The sequence below is a fragment of the Entelurus aequoreus genome, linkage group LG16, assembly GCF_033978785.1.
Source record: "Entelurus aequoreus isolate RoL-2023_Sb linkage group LG16, RoL_Eaeq_v1.1, whole genome shotgun sequence".
Classification (NCBI taxonomy): Eukaryota; Metazoa; Chordata; class Actinopteri; order Syngnathiformes; family Syngnathidae; genus Entelurus; species Entelurus aequoreus.
Window position 1 is genome coordinate 49,469,446 of NC_084746.1, and position 12,267 is coordinate 49,481,712.

Consider the following 12,267-nt stretch of genomic DNA (forward strand, 5'->3'; position numbering starts at 1 on the left):
AAGTGAAAGGTGTTTAATGATAATGCAAGCATGTTTAACACATATAGTTAATATTGTTAACAAGTTAAAGGTGTTTAATGATAATACAAGCATGTTTAACAAATATAGTTAATATTGTTAACAAGTTAAAGGTGTTTAATGATAATGAAAGCATGTTTAACACATATAGTTAATATTCTTAATAAATTAAAGGTGTTTAATGATAATACAAGCATGTTTAACACATATAGTTAATATTATTAACAAGTTAAAGGTGTTTAATGATAATACAAGCATGTTTAACACATATAGTTAATATTGTTAACAAGTTAAAGGTGTTTAATGATAATACAAGCATGTTTAACACATATAGTTAATATTATTAACAAGTTAAAGGTGTTTAATGATAATGCAAGCATGTTTAACACATATACTTAATATTGTTAACAAGTTAAAGGTGTTTAATGATAATACAAGCATGTTTAACACATATAGTTAATATTATTAACAAGTTAAAGGTGTTTAATGATAATGCAAGCATGTTTAACACATATAGTTAATATTATTAACAAGTTAAAGGTGTTTAATGATAATGCAAGCATGTTTAATACATATACTTAATATTGTTAACAAGTTAAAGGTGTTTAATGATAATGCAAGCATGTTTAATACATATACTTAATATTGTTAACAAGTTAAAGGTGTTTAATGATAATAGATGCATGTTTAACACATATAGATTCCTTTCTTTCATGAAGACAAGAATATAAGTTGGTGTATTACCTGATTCTGATGACTTGCATTGATAGGAATCAGACAGTAGTGCTGATAACGTCCGCATTTTCAAATGGAGGAGAAAAAAAGTCCTCCTTTCTGTCCTATGCCACATGAAAGTGGTTGCTTTTTGTCATCTTATTTGTCCAGCTTCCATACTCCTTTGTATACACTTTACAAGAAATACATTGGCGGCAAACTCCGTAGCTTGCTAGCTTGTGCACGCCAGCTTTCTGAGACTCTTAGCGCAGGCAGGATGAAGCAGAGCTTTTATTGTGAAGGCAGGAACTGTGCAGTCGGTCTTTGGAGTTTTGACGACAGGTACGGCGCCCGAGTCTGTTGAAATAAAAAGTGTTTCTCGCCTTCCTGTCTGTAATTTTTTTCTTAATAATGAGCTGGCAGCAGCCAGCGTCATCTCAGAAGACCCTCGGGTGCCGTGAATGTCAATCAAGTGACGAAAGTGACGTCATAGTGAAGATTTATGATCGCTCATTTTTAGGACTATTTTGTTAATGCCTGGCTGGCGAACGACTGACACACCCTCCGCGATCGACCGGTAGATCGCGATCGACCTAATGAGCACCCCTGATGTATACAGTATATAAATATTGTTCATCATTCTGACAACAGATTTAAACCAGCTTTGATGACTTTTACAGTACATACGGTTCCTTATAAAAAAAAATCACTAAACCTTACGGGCTCATTTTCAACATTTTAACAAACTGATGCTGCTTGTTTCAAACTTGCTAAAAATAAAGTTGAGTAAGAAAAACACCAACATGTAATTGTTTCTCATCTTCTTCAGACTCGCTGTCCCCTAGCTGGACCTGGCAACAGAAAAAAAAAACCAGAATGAACAAAAGAAGTTGTGAAACCGATCATAAGCAGAAGAGCAGTTACCGTCAAAGCTGGAGGATTCTTGAACATTCTAACTAGACGCTCACCAAAATCCTGCAAAATAATGATAATCATATTGGACACTTTATTGGGAACGCCGGCACATTGAAACAATTTGTAATAATTGTAATAATCACAACACACAATTCTGCTTTTAAAAAGGTAATATTTTTATGATTTACAAACAATAATGTTACAAACAATATTTGTATTATTTCTTTATTTGATAATAATTTACTATGTTATTTACCCATGGCAAGCTAAAGTTAGTAAAAAAAAAATTAAGAAAAAAACAGTACAGACAGTGTGATTTTATCTTTTTGAATTAGGGATGTCCGATAATGGCTTTTGCCGATATCCGATATTCCGATATTGTCCAAGTCTTTAATTACCGATATCAACCGATACCGATATCAACCGATATATGCAGTCGTGGAATTAACACATTATTATGCCTAATTTGGACAACCAGGTATGGTGAAGATAAGGTACTTTTTAAAAAAATTAGTAAAATAAGATAAATAAATTAAAAACATTTTCTTGAATAAAAAAGAAAGTAAAACAATATACAAACAGTTACATAGGAACTAGTAATGAATGAAAATGAGTAAAATTAACTGTTAAAGGTTAGTACTATTAGTGGACATATTATACTATTTATATATATATTATATATATTATATATTATATTATTATATATATTATATATTATATATATTATATATATTTATATACTACATATATACTATTAGTAGTACTATTAGTGGACACAATCATGTGTGCTTACGGACTGTATCCCTTGCAGACTGTATTGATATATATTGATATATAATGTAGGAACCAGAATATTAATAACAGAAAGAAACAACCCTTTTGTGTGAATGAGTGTAAATGGGGGAGGGAGGTTTTTTGGGTTGGTGCAGTAATTGTAAGTGTATCTTGTGTTTTTTATGTTGATTTAATAAAAAAAAATAAAAATAAAAAATAATAATTAAAAAAAACGATACCGATAATAAAAAAACCGATACCGATAATTTCCGATATTACATTTTAACTCATATATCGGCCGATAATATCGGCAGGCCGATATTATCGGACATCTCTACTTCTCAGTTCTTACTGTAAATGCTTTGAGTGTCTAGAAAAGCATTTTATAAATCAAATTCATTATTATTAATAATAACACCTGCAACAACATGGTGGGACTTGGCTGTGCTCAACGCTAACCACACGGCTAATGTTGGCGCTATTCTTCAAACACGGTCAAATCCGGAGCCAATTCGAAGTGATGAATGAAGGATTACAATATTATGATTACTATTGTTATCATAACATATAATGCTTTGACCCCATCAGGGCACTATTGAAATATTACAAACCTGTCTCATTGTAATGCAAAAAAAACCACCAAAAAAATGATACAGATAATAAAAAAACCGATACCGATAATTTCCGATATTACATTTTAACGCATATATCGACATCTCTATTTTGAATTTATTTTTTGTCCTGTCCAGCTACTCAGGCAAATCATATTGTTAATGTAGATGCCCATGTCTGCTGTACAGATTTACTTTACAAAAGATAAGTGTGGGATACTTCTCTTGTCGCCCTATTTGTATTTGACTTTATTAAATGGATTTATTTAATGTTTGGCGCAGCTGGACCGGCGCAAAAGGGGATAGAAAGAAGAAAAAAAGGAAGACAGAGGGGAAAGTCAGGGGGTTAAGACAGAAAGAAGACAAGCACAACATCAGCAAATATGATATGTGCAGATAGATACAAAAAATGATAGCAAAGAAACAGTTAGCGAAGTAGATAGCAATAACACAGAAATGACAATGAACATTATTGCACTATAAATGGAGCAATACAAATACCAATAGAAATGGCACTATTGATAATGAATAATAATAATTACCTCAATTATGAACAATACAATTGTTGCAAATGCATCAATACATATATGTAATTTACACTTCAATTACAAAAGAAAGCAGATAAATGGAGGGGAAGAAAGAGAGGCAAACTATATTAACCTTGGATTGTTATAGTAAAATAGATTAAGCTTTATCAGTGTGCCATGTGTTATACCCAATTTCCCCTGAGGGGAACAACGTTAATATATGTTTGATGAAAGGCGATTCTATAAATGAGTGTATGTATGCATATGTGCTTGTGTATGTACAGTATGTGTATATCAGGGGTGTCCAAACTTTTTCCACTTTTTTGATATTTTTTATTTTAAAAACCAATACAATATATGTATAAAAAATATACATTCAGGCCTTCACTCAGGCTTGATCCCGGGGACCCCAAAGGGTTTTGGGTCAAAAAAATATAAAAAATGTGTCATTATTCAGTATTATCATTTTTGATTATTATTCAAGTTTTAAATCTCTAGATCAACATTAGGTCTATCTGTCAATATGACGGTTTTAAAGATTTAAGTTGTATGCTCTTGTTGTCAAAGAAAACCCTGTTTTTTTATGTAAAAAATACAAAATATGCAATATTTTCACCCAATAAAATTTTTAAGTGGAAAATTTGATATTATATAATAATTGGAGCCTTAAAAAGGTCAATAACTCATAACAACATTGATTTTAATTCATTATTATTTTTTGAGCAAAGACACTTAAAAACAAATCACACTAAAATGATTGGGGATCCAAATAATTATAGTGTTAAAAAATAAATTCTATATTTATTTTTTTTACTGTTTACTTTTAACACAATAATCTCGAGATCAACTTCAGATCTATCCGTCAATTATACGTTTTATTGTTGTTTATGTTTTTCGTTTGTTCGTTTTAGGGCCTTCTTTATAAAAAACAGCTCAGTTTTTTACATGGCAAACACAAAATATGCAACATTTTCCCCCAAAAATATCTCAAATGTGACGTATTTGGAGCCTTGAATAGGTCAATAATTCATAATGACATTGATTTTGATTCATTATTATTTTTTAAAGACAGAAACAGCCTGCATGGCAGCTTTGTGTTATTAGAGTCAACATTGCGACATTTTCTTGTTGCATTTCACCTGTTTGCTCTTTTATACCACTAATCATGTGTTTACATTTTTTCATTCGTATTTTTAAAAGGTGCCGTGGGACCGCAAATGGCCCCCGGGCCGCACTTTGGACACCCCTGGTGCATATGTATGTTTGTACAGTGAATGCACGTGTGGATATACAGTATGTACCATGTGTAAGTCTGTACTGTATTTATTAGAGATGTCCGATAATATCGGCCGGCCGATATTATCGGCCGATAAATGCTTTAAAATGTAATATCGGAAATTATCGGTATCGTTTTTTTTATTATCGGTATCGTTTTTTTTTTTTTTTTTTTTTTTTTTATTAAATCAACATAAAAAACACAAGATACACTTACAATTAGTGCACCAACCCAAAAAACCTCCCTCCCCCATTTACACTCATTCACACAAAAGGGTTGTTTCCTTCTGTTATTAATATTCTGGTTCCTACATTATATATCAATATATATCAATACAGTCTGCAAGGGATACAGTCCGTAAGCACACATGATTGTGCGTGCTGCTGCTCCACTAATAGTACTAACCTTTAACAGTTAATTTTACTCATTTTCATTAATTACTAGTTTCTATGTAACTGATTTTATATTGTTTTACTTTCTTTTTTATTCAAGAAAATGTTTTGAATTTATTTATCTTTTTTTATTTTATTAATTTAAAAAAAAAAAGGACCTTATCTTCACCATACCTGGTTGTCCAAATTAGGCATAATAATGTGTTAATTCCACAACTGTATATATCAGTATCGGTATCGGTTGATATCGGTATCGGTAATTAAAGAGTTGGACAATATCGGAATATCGGATATCGGCAAAAAGCCTTTATCGGACATCCCTAGTATTTATGTATGTATGTGTGAGCGTATGTACCTATGTATGTGCGTTAGTACCTCTGTGTGCGCTTATGTACGTATGAATTAATTTACATATGTGTGTATATATGTATGAAATAATGTGTGTATGTACGATATAATTGTCTATCAGTATGTGCGGGAGCCAAAGTACGTCCCCAGCCACCCAGAGAGCCCAACCCAAAACAGCAGGTGCGGTACCCAAGGAACAAGGGACCACCGGCCCCACACAGGCAGGCCTGCCAACGACAGGACCCCCAGAACCGGGCCCACCGTGCCGCCTGACAGGCCAGCGGTAGGCACTAAACCAGTGGTTCTTAACCTTGTTGGAGGTACCGAACCCCACCAGTTTCATATGCACATTCACAGAACCCTCCTTTTTGTCAAATTCAAGACAAAGTTATTAAATGTTTTTGGTAACACTTTAGTATGGGGAACATATTCTAAGTAACATAGACTTAATTTAGAGTTTTTTGGACACTAGGGGAACATATTCTAAGTAACAAAGACTTCATTTAGAGTTATTCGGTTAGGGTTAGGGTTAGAGGGTTAGGGCCAGGGTTAGGGTTATAATAAGGCCATGCAGAATAAGGCATTAATAAGTACTTAATAATGACTAGTTAAGAGCCAATATGTTACTAATTTGCATGTTAATAAACAACTAATTAATGGTGAATATGTTCCCCATACTAAAGTGTTACCACGGTTTTTTACTGGTGCACAAAATGAAGCGTGCATGAACATCACCTTGTTCAAACAACAAAACCAACACAGTGCATAAACTCACCACAAATTACACACCTGCAAATCAGTGTGACTTCTGCTGTTGCCGTATCCGTAATACGCCGATAGGGAGAAGTTTGTATTTAAACGATGAGTCGGGTGTGTTTTGACCTCCACCATGAATTGATTAACGTGGACCCCGACTTAAGCAAGTTGAAAAACTTATTCGGGTGTTACCATTTAGTGGTCAATTGTACAGAATATGTACTGTACTGTGCAATCTACTAATAAAGTCTCAATCAATCAATCAATCCGCCGAACCCCTAGGGTTCGATCGAACCCAGGTTAAGAACCACTGCACTAAACAGACGCGCCTCAGAGGACAAGGCACAGGATAAGCAGGAGACCATACCCAATGCGGGTAGAAAGACGGGACACCCCGTCCCAGATATTATTATTTTAAAATTGTATTATATTTAGTTATGGCTGGTCCAGTCTAGGCTGCGCCCAAAGTAAGCTGGGATAGGCTCCAGCTTACCCGCGACACTAAATAGGATAAGCATTATAGAAAGTGGGTAGATGGATATATTTAGTTACATCAAATCATAATAAATTGTATTAGATTTATTATTATTTTTAAATAATATATTTTATCATATTATAATTAGTCCAGGTACAATCGATGAAATCGCATTACAACATTTTATCTTATAACAAATAGTAAACTCAATTCATCAAACTTAACTGATTTTAAAACTACATTAAATTGAAATCAATTGAATTCCATTTAAATGGAAATATTAAAGATAAGATGCAGCTTCATTTCTTACTTGTTTAGCTTCTGAACTTGTTTCTTGTTTGGCTTTATCAGCAGACTGTTTCTTCTCTGATGTTGCTTCATCTTTATTGGGGTCAGGAACCGCCTCTCCTCCTCCTCCTCCTCCTCCTCCTCCTCCTTCGCCAGCCTTTTCGAGAAAGACCGCAGTCGTTGGATTAATTCAGGACACATAAGTGAATATGATGACATCATTAAAAGGGAAACTGCACTTTTTCGGAGAATTTTGTCTATTGTTCACAGTCCTTATGAGAGACAAGAACACGTTTTTTTATTCTAAAGATGAAAAAAAACGCCCTTAAGATGCAGCTAGCAATGCAGCAAATAAGAGCAATCCATTTTGTCCCTAAATCACTCCAAAATGTAGGCTGACCATATTGTGAAATCCCAAAAAGAGGACACAAATATGCGTGCCAAGGCGGGCAGCACGCCAAGGCCGAGACTAGGTGAAAATTTGCCAATGATACTCGAACTTGCTTTATAAATAATATATTTATTTAAATAAAGCATTTTTTTTCCTCTGTTGATAGCAGTGTTGGCGCTAGGCATTTTCAAAATGGGGTCCCACAGTAAATTTTTGGGGTCCCACTTTTTTGTAAGCGTTTTGAAAAAAAAAAAGATAAACGTATGCATTATCCTGTTATATCGCACATTCTATATTGTGTTTTGGAAAAAAGGTTGTCATAAACATTACTTAATTCATTTAAAAAAAACAATAAAAAAAGAAAACAAATGTGTATACATACGTAAATGTATTCAGTTATAAACATTCATTCATTTTCTTCTTTCCTTCATAAATCTAAACTTTACCGCTGCTGGTATTTTTTTCTATGTTTTTATTTAATAAGTCGTAGGTGTATTTATTTCAGTATAAAAAGTGTCAAAAGTGTTTTGCTTCGGTCATGAAATGATGATAATGGTGTGCCAGGGCATACATACATTTTATATTTAACGCTTAAATCTCTGGGGCCGTACTTATCAAGCTTCTTAGAATTACTCCTAAGAAGTCTGCTAAGAGTTGACTTAAGAGTAAATAAATTCTTCGCTGAAAGCTGCACTTAAAAGTTAGTTATCAAGCGTCTTACTCACACTTTCAGCGAAGTGTAGGACTGAATCTTAAGTGTCACACTCAGAGCTGAATTACGACATTACTATGTGCCGTAAACGCAATTTTAGGTGACGTCATTTCTGTGTCCATAGAAATGACCAATCACAGAAGGGAATCCCTTGTCTAAGAATAAAGAAATATCTTGGAAATATTTAAGTGGACAATGGGAGTGTATATTTTGACAATAAACTACAAAATAATACAAAACAAACTAGTCCCCGCCGGCACTCACGCTACCGCTCCCTCTCTTCTCTCGCCCACACACTCACTGACGTCACTCACCTCACGGCCACACACATACGCTACTGTCATAACATTTTCTTTCCAAATCATTAATTAGGCAACTAATTTGAAACTGGTGTGGGTGGCTCTATATATACTAGCCCACTGCAGACACATGCAGAAATCAACAAGGAATCGAAAAGTATTAAATCTGTGACAAAAATAATATCCGCTCTGTCTAAACAATACCGTTTGATCAGCTGCTCGTCATCAAAAAAAAACAACATTGTTCCGTTCCCTGAACGTTCGCGCACGTCTCTCTCGCCTCAGTGCCATCCCCTGCTGGCAACTCCTAACCACTTAAGACACCTCTGAAGGTCTCTTAAATATCGTGGAGAGTAGGAGTGATTCTTAGACTTAAGAACGTTGATAAAAAGCTTTTATTCTTAAGTTTGAGAGTAGGACTAAATTTCGCAAATTCTCAGGACTTAAGTGTAAAATGGCACTCTAAGAAGCTTGATAAGTACGGCCCCAGGAGTCTACATCAACTTCAGATCTATTCCTCATTTCAAAATATTTTAGTTTTTTTTATGTTGTTTTTTTGTTTGTTTGTTCTCCGCCCTTTTTTGTCAAACAAAACTATGTTTTTCATGGCAAACACACAAAATATGCAAAATCTTCCGCCAAAAATATTTTTCAAAGTGGAATATTTGATGTGAAGTAATGGGAACCTTGGATAGGTCAATAATTCATAATAACATTGATTTTGATTCAATATTATGTTTTGAGCAAAGACAGTTTGAAAGAAAAAAAAACAGCTTTGTTTTATTAGTCAACATTGCAACTTTTTCTAAATTACACTACCGTTCAAAAGTTTGGGGTCACATTAAAATGTCCTTATTTTTCAATGAAGATAACTTTAAACTAGTCTTAACTTTAAAGAAGTACACTCTATACATTGCTAATGTGGTAAATGACTATTCTAGCTGCAAATGTCTGCTTTTTGGTGCAATATCTACATATGTGTATAGAGGCCCATTTCCAGCAACTATCACTCCAGTGTTCTAATGGTACAATGTGTTTGCTCATTGGCTCAGAAGGCTAATTGATGATTAGAAAACCCTTGTGCAATCATGTTCACACATCTGAAAACAGTTTAGCTCGTTACAGAAGCTACAAAACTGACCTTCCTTTGAGCAGATTGAGTTTCTGGAGCATCACATTTGTGGGGTCAATTAAACGCTCAAAATGGCCAGAAAAAGAGAACTTTCATCTGAAACTCGACAGCCTATTCTTGTTCTTAGAAATGAAGGCTATTCCACAAAATTGTTTGGGTGACCCCAAACTTTTGAACGGTAGTGTACATTTCACCTTTAAGCTTTTTTATTTCACTTTTGTTATGTTTTTTTTTTATTTTAATAGTATTTTTACAATGTGCCGTGGGCCTTTAAAACATTAGCTGTGGGCCGCAAATGGCCTCCGGGGGCACACTTTTGACACCCCTGCTATAGATAATAAAAAATGAAATCTGATAAATCTATGGATAAAAAGCAGAGCCTGGCGACGCATGCGCGTTTATCATAACTCTCTCTGTCTAAGCCCCTCCCTCACAAATGCTGCTGCGCAAACCTTCACAATTTGTTTTGTTTTTAACCCCTTCTTAACCCTGAACGTACATTGAAAATACACGCAACCCTAACTCAAAATGCCGGACGTTTGAGGCATTTAAAGGCCTACTGAAAGCCACTACTACCGACCACGCAGTCTGATAGTTTATATATCAATGATGAAATCTTAACATTATAACACATGCCAATACGGCCGGGTTAACTTATAAAGTGACATTTTAAATTTGCCGCTAAACTTCCGGTTCGAAACGCCTCTGAGGATGACGTATGCGCGTGACGTAGACCGGCGAACACGGGTATGCCTTCCACATTGAAGCCAATACGAAAAAGCTCTGTTTTCATTTCATAATTCCACAGTATTCTGGACATCTGTGTTCGTGAATCTGTTGCAATCATGTTCATTGCATTATGGAGAAGGAAGCCGAGCAAGCAAAGAAGAAAGTTGTCGGTGCGAAATGGACGTATTTTTCGAACGTAGTCAGCAACAACAGTACATAGCCGGCGCTTCTTTGTTTACATTCCCGAAAGATGCAGTCAAGATGGAAGAACTCGGATAACAGAGACTCTAACCAGGAGGACTTTTGACTTCGATACACAGACGCCTGTAGAGAACTGGGACAACACAGACTCTTACCAGGATTACTTTGATTTGGATGACAAAGACGCAGACGTGCTACTGTGAGTATGCAGCTTTGGCTTCTAAACATTTGATCGCTTGACCGTATGTGCGCAACTTTTTTTTGCGTTTGTACGTAACTTTTTAAAAATATATAAGCTTTATGAACCTTGGGTTAGGTGAACGGTCTTTTGGGCTGAGTGATTGTGTGTGTTGATCAGGTGTTTGAATTGTATTGGCGTGTTCTATGGAGCTAGGAGCTAGCAGAGGAGCTAGGAGCTAGCGTAACAAACACGCGGGTGTTTTTATGCAGGATTAATTTGTGGCATATTAAATATAAGCCTGGTTGTGTTGTGGCTAATAGAGTATATATATGTCTTGTGTTTATTTACTGTTGTAGTCATTCCCAGCTGAATATCAGGTCACCCCCGGCTCTCACAGCATCTTCCCTATCTGAATAGCTTCAACTCCCCACTAGTCCTTCACTTGCACTTTACTCATCCACAAATCTTTCATCCTCGCTCAAATTAATGGGGAAATTGTCGCTTTCTCGGTCCGAATCTCTCTCACTTCATGCGGCCATCATTGTAAACAATAGGGAACTTTGCGTATATGTTCAACTGACTACGTCACGCTACTTCCGGTAGGGGCAAGCCTTTTTTTATCAGATACCAAAAGTTGCGATCTTTATCGTCGTTGTTCTATACTAAATCCTTTCAGCAAAAATATGGCAATATCGCGAAATGATCAAGTATCAATCAATCAATGTTTATTTATATAGCCCTAAATCACAAGTGTCTCAAAGGGCTGTACAAGCCACAACGACATCCTCGGTACAGAGCCCACATACGGGCAAGGAAAAACTCACCCCAGTGGGACGTCGGTGAATGACTATGAGAAACCTTGGAGAGGACCGCATATGTGGGTAACCCCCCCCCTCTAGGGGAGACCGAAAGCAATGGATGTCGAGTGGGTCTGACATAATATTGTGAAAGTCCAGTCCACAGTGGATCCAACACATCAGCGGGAGTCCAGTCCACAGCGGGGCCAACAGGAAACCATCCCGAGCGGAGACGGGTCAGCAGCGCAGAGATGTCCCCAACCGATGCACAGGCTAGTGGTCCACCCGGGGTCCCGGCTCTGGACAGCCAGCACTTCATCCATGGCCACCGGACCTATGCAACTCCCCCTCGCAAGGGACAGGGGAGAAGAGGAGAGAAGAAAAGAAACGGCAGATCAACTGGTCTAAAAAAGGGGGGGTCTATTTAAAGGCTAGATTATACAAATGAGTTTTAAGATGGGACTTAAATGCTTCTACTGAGGTAGCATCTCTAACTGTTACCGGGAGGGCATTCCAGAGTACTGGAGCCCGAATAGAAAACGCTCTATAGCCCGCAGACTTTTTTTTGGCTCTGGGAATCACTAATAAGCCGGAGTTCTTTGAACGCAGATTTCTTGTCGGGACATATGGTACAATACAATCGGCGAGATAGGCTGGAGCTAAACCGTGTAATATTTTATACGTAAGTAGTAAAACCTTAAAGTCGCATCTTAAGTGCACAGGAAGCCAGT

The 12,267-nt window shown here is 36.0% G+C and overlaps 1 protein-coding gene across 1 annotated transcript in view; it reads right to left on the reverse strand.

Moving 5' to 3' along the window:
• The window catches only part of LOC133631221 (uncharacterized), a 58,352-nt gene extending 51,122 nt beyond the window's left edge, over window positions 1-7,230 (reverse strand). The window contains exons 1-3 of the mRNA XM_062023380.1: window positions 7,117-7,230; window positions 1,657-1,707; window positions 1,536-1,583 (exon numbers count right to left, since the gene is read on the reverse strand). Of these exons, the coding sequence (XP_061879364.1) occupies window positions 1,536-1,583; window positions 1,657-1,683 (75 nt within the window). The 5' untranslated portion in view covers window positions 1,684-1,707; window positions 7,117-7,230. The remainder of the gene's footprint in view (window positions 1-1,535; window positions 1,584-1,656; window positions 1,708-7,116) is intronic.
• Between the last annotated feature and the right edge of the window lie 5,037 nt (window positions 7,231-12,267).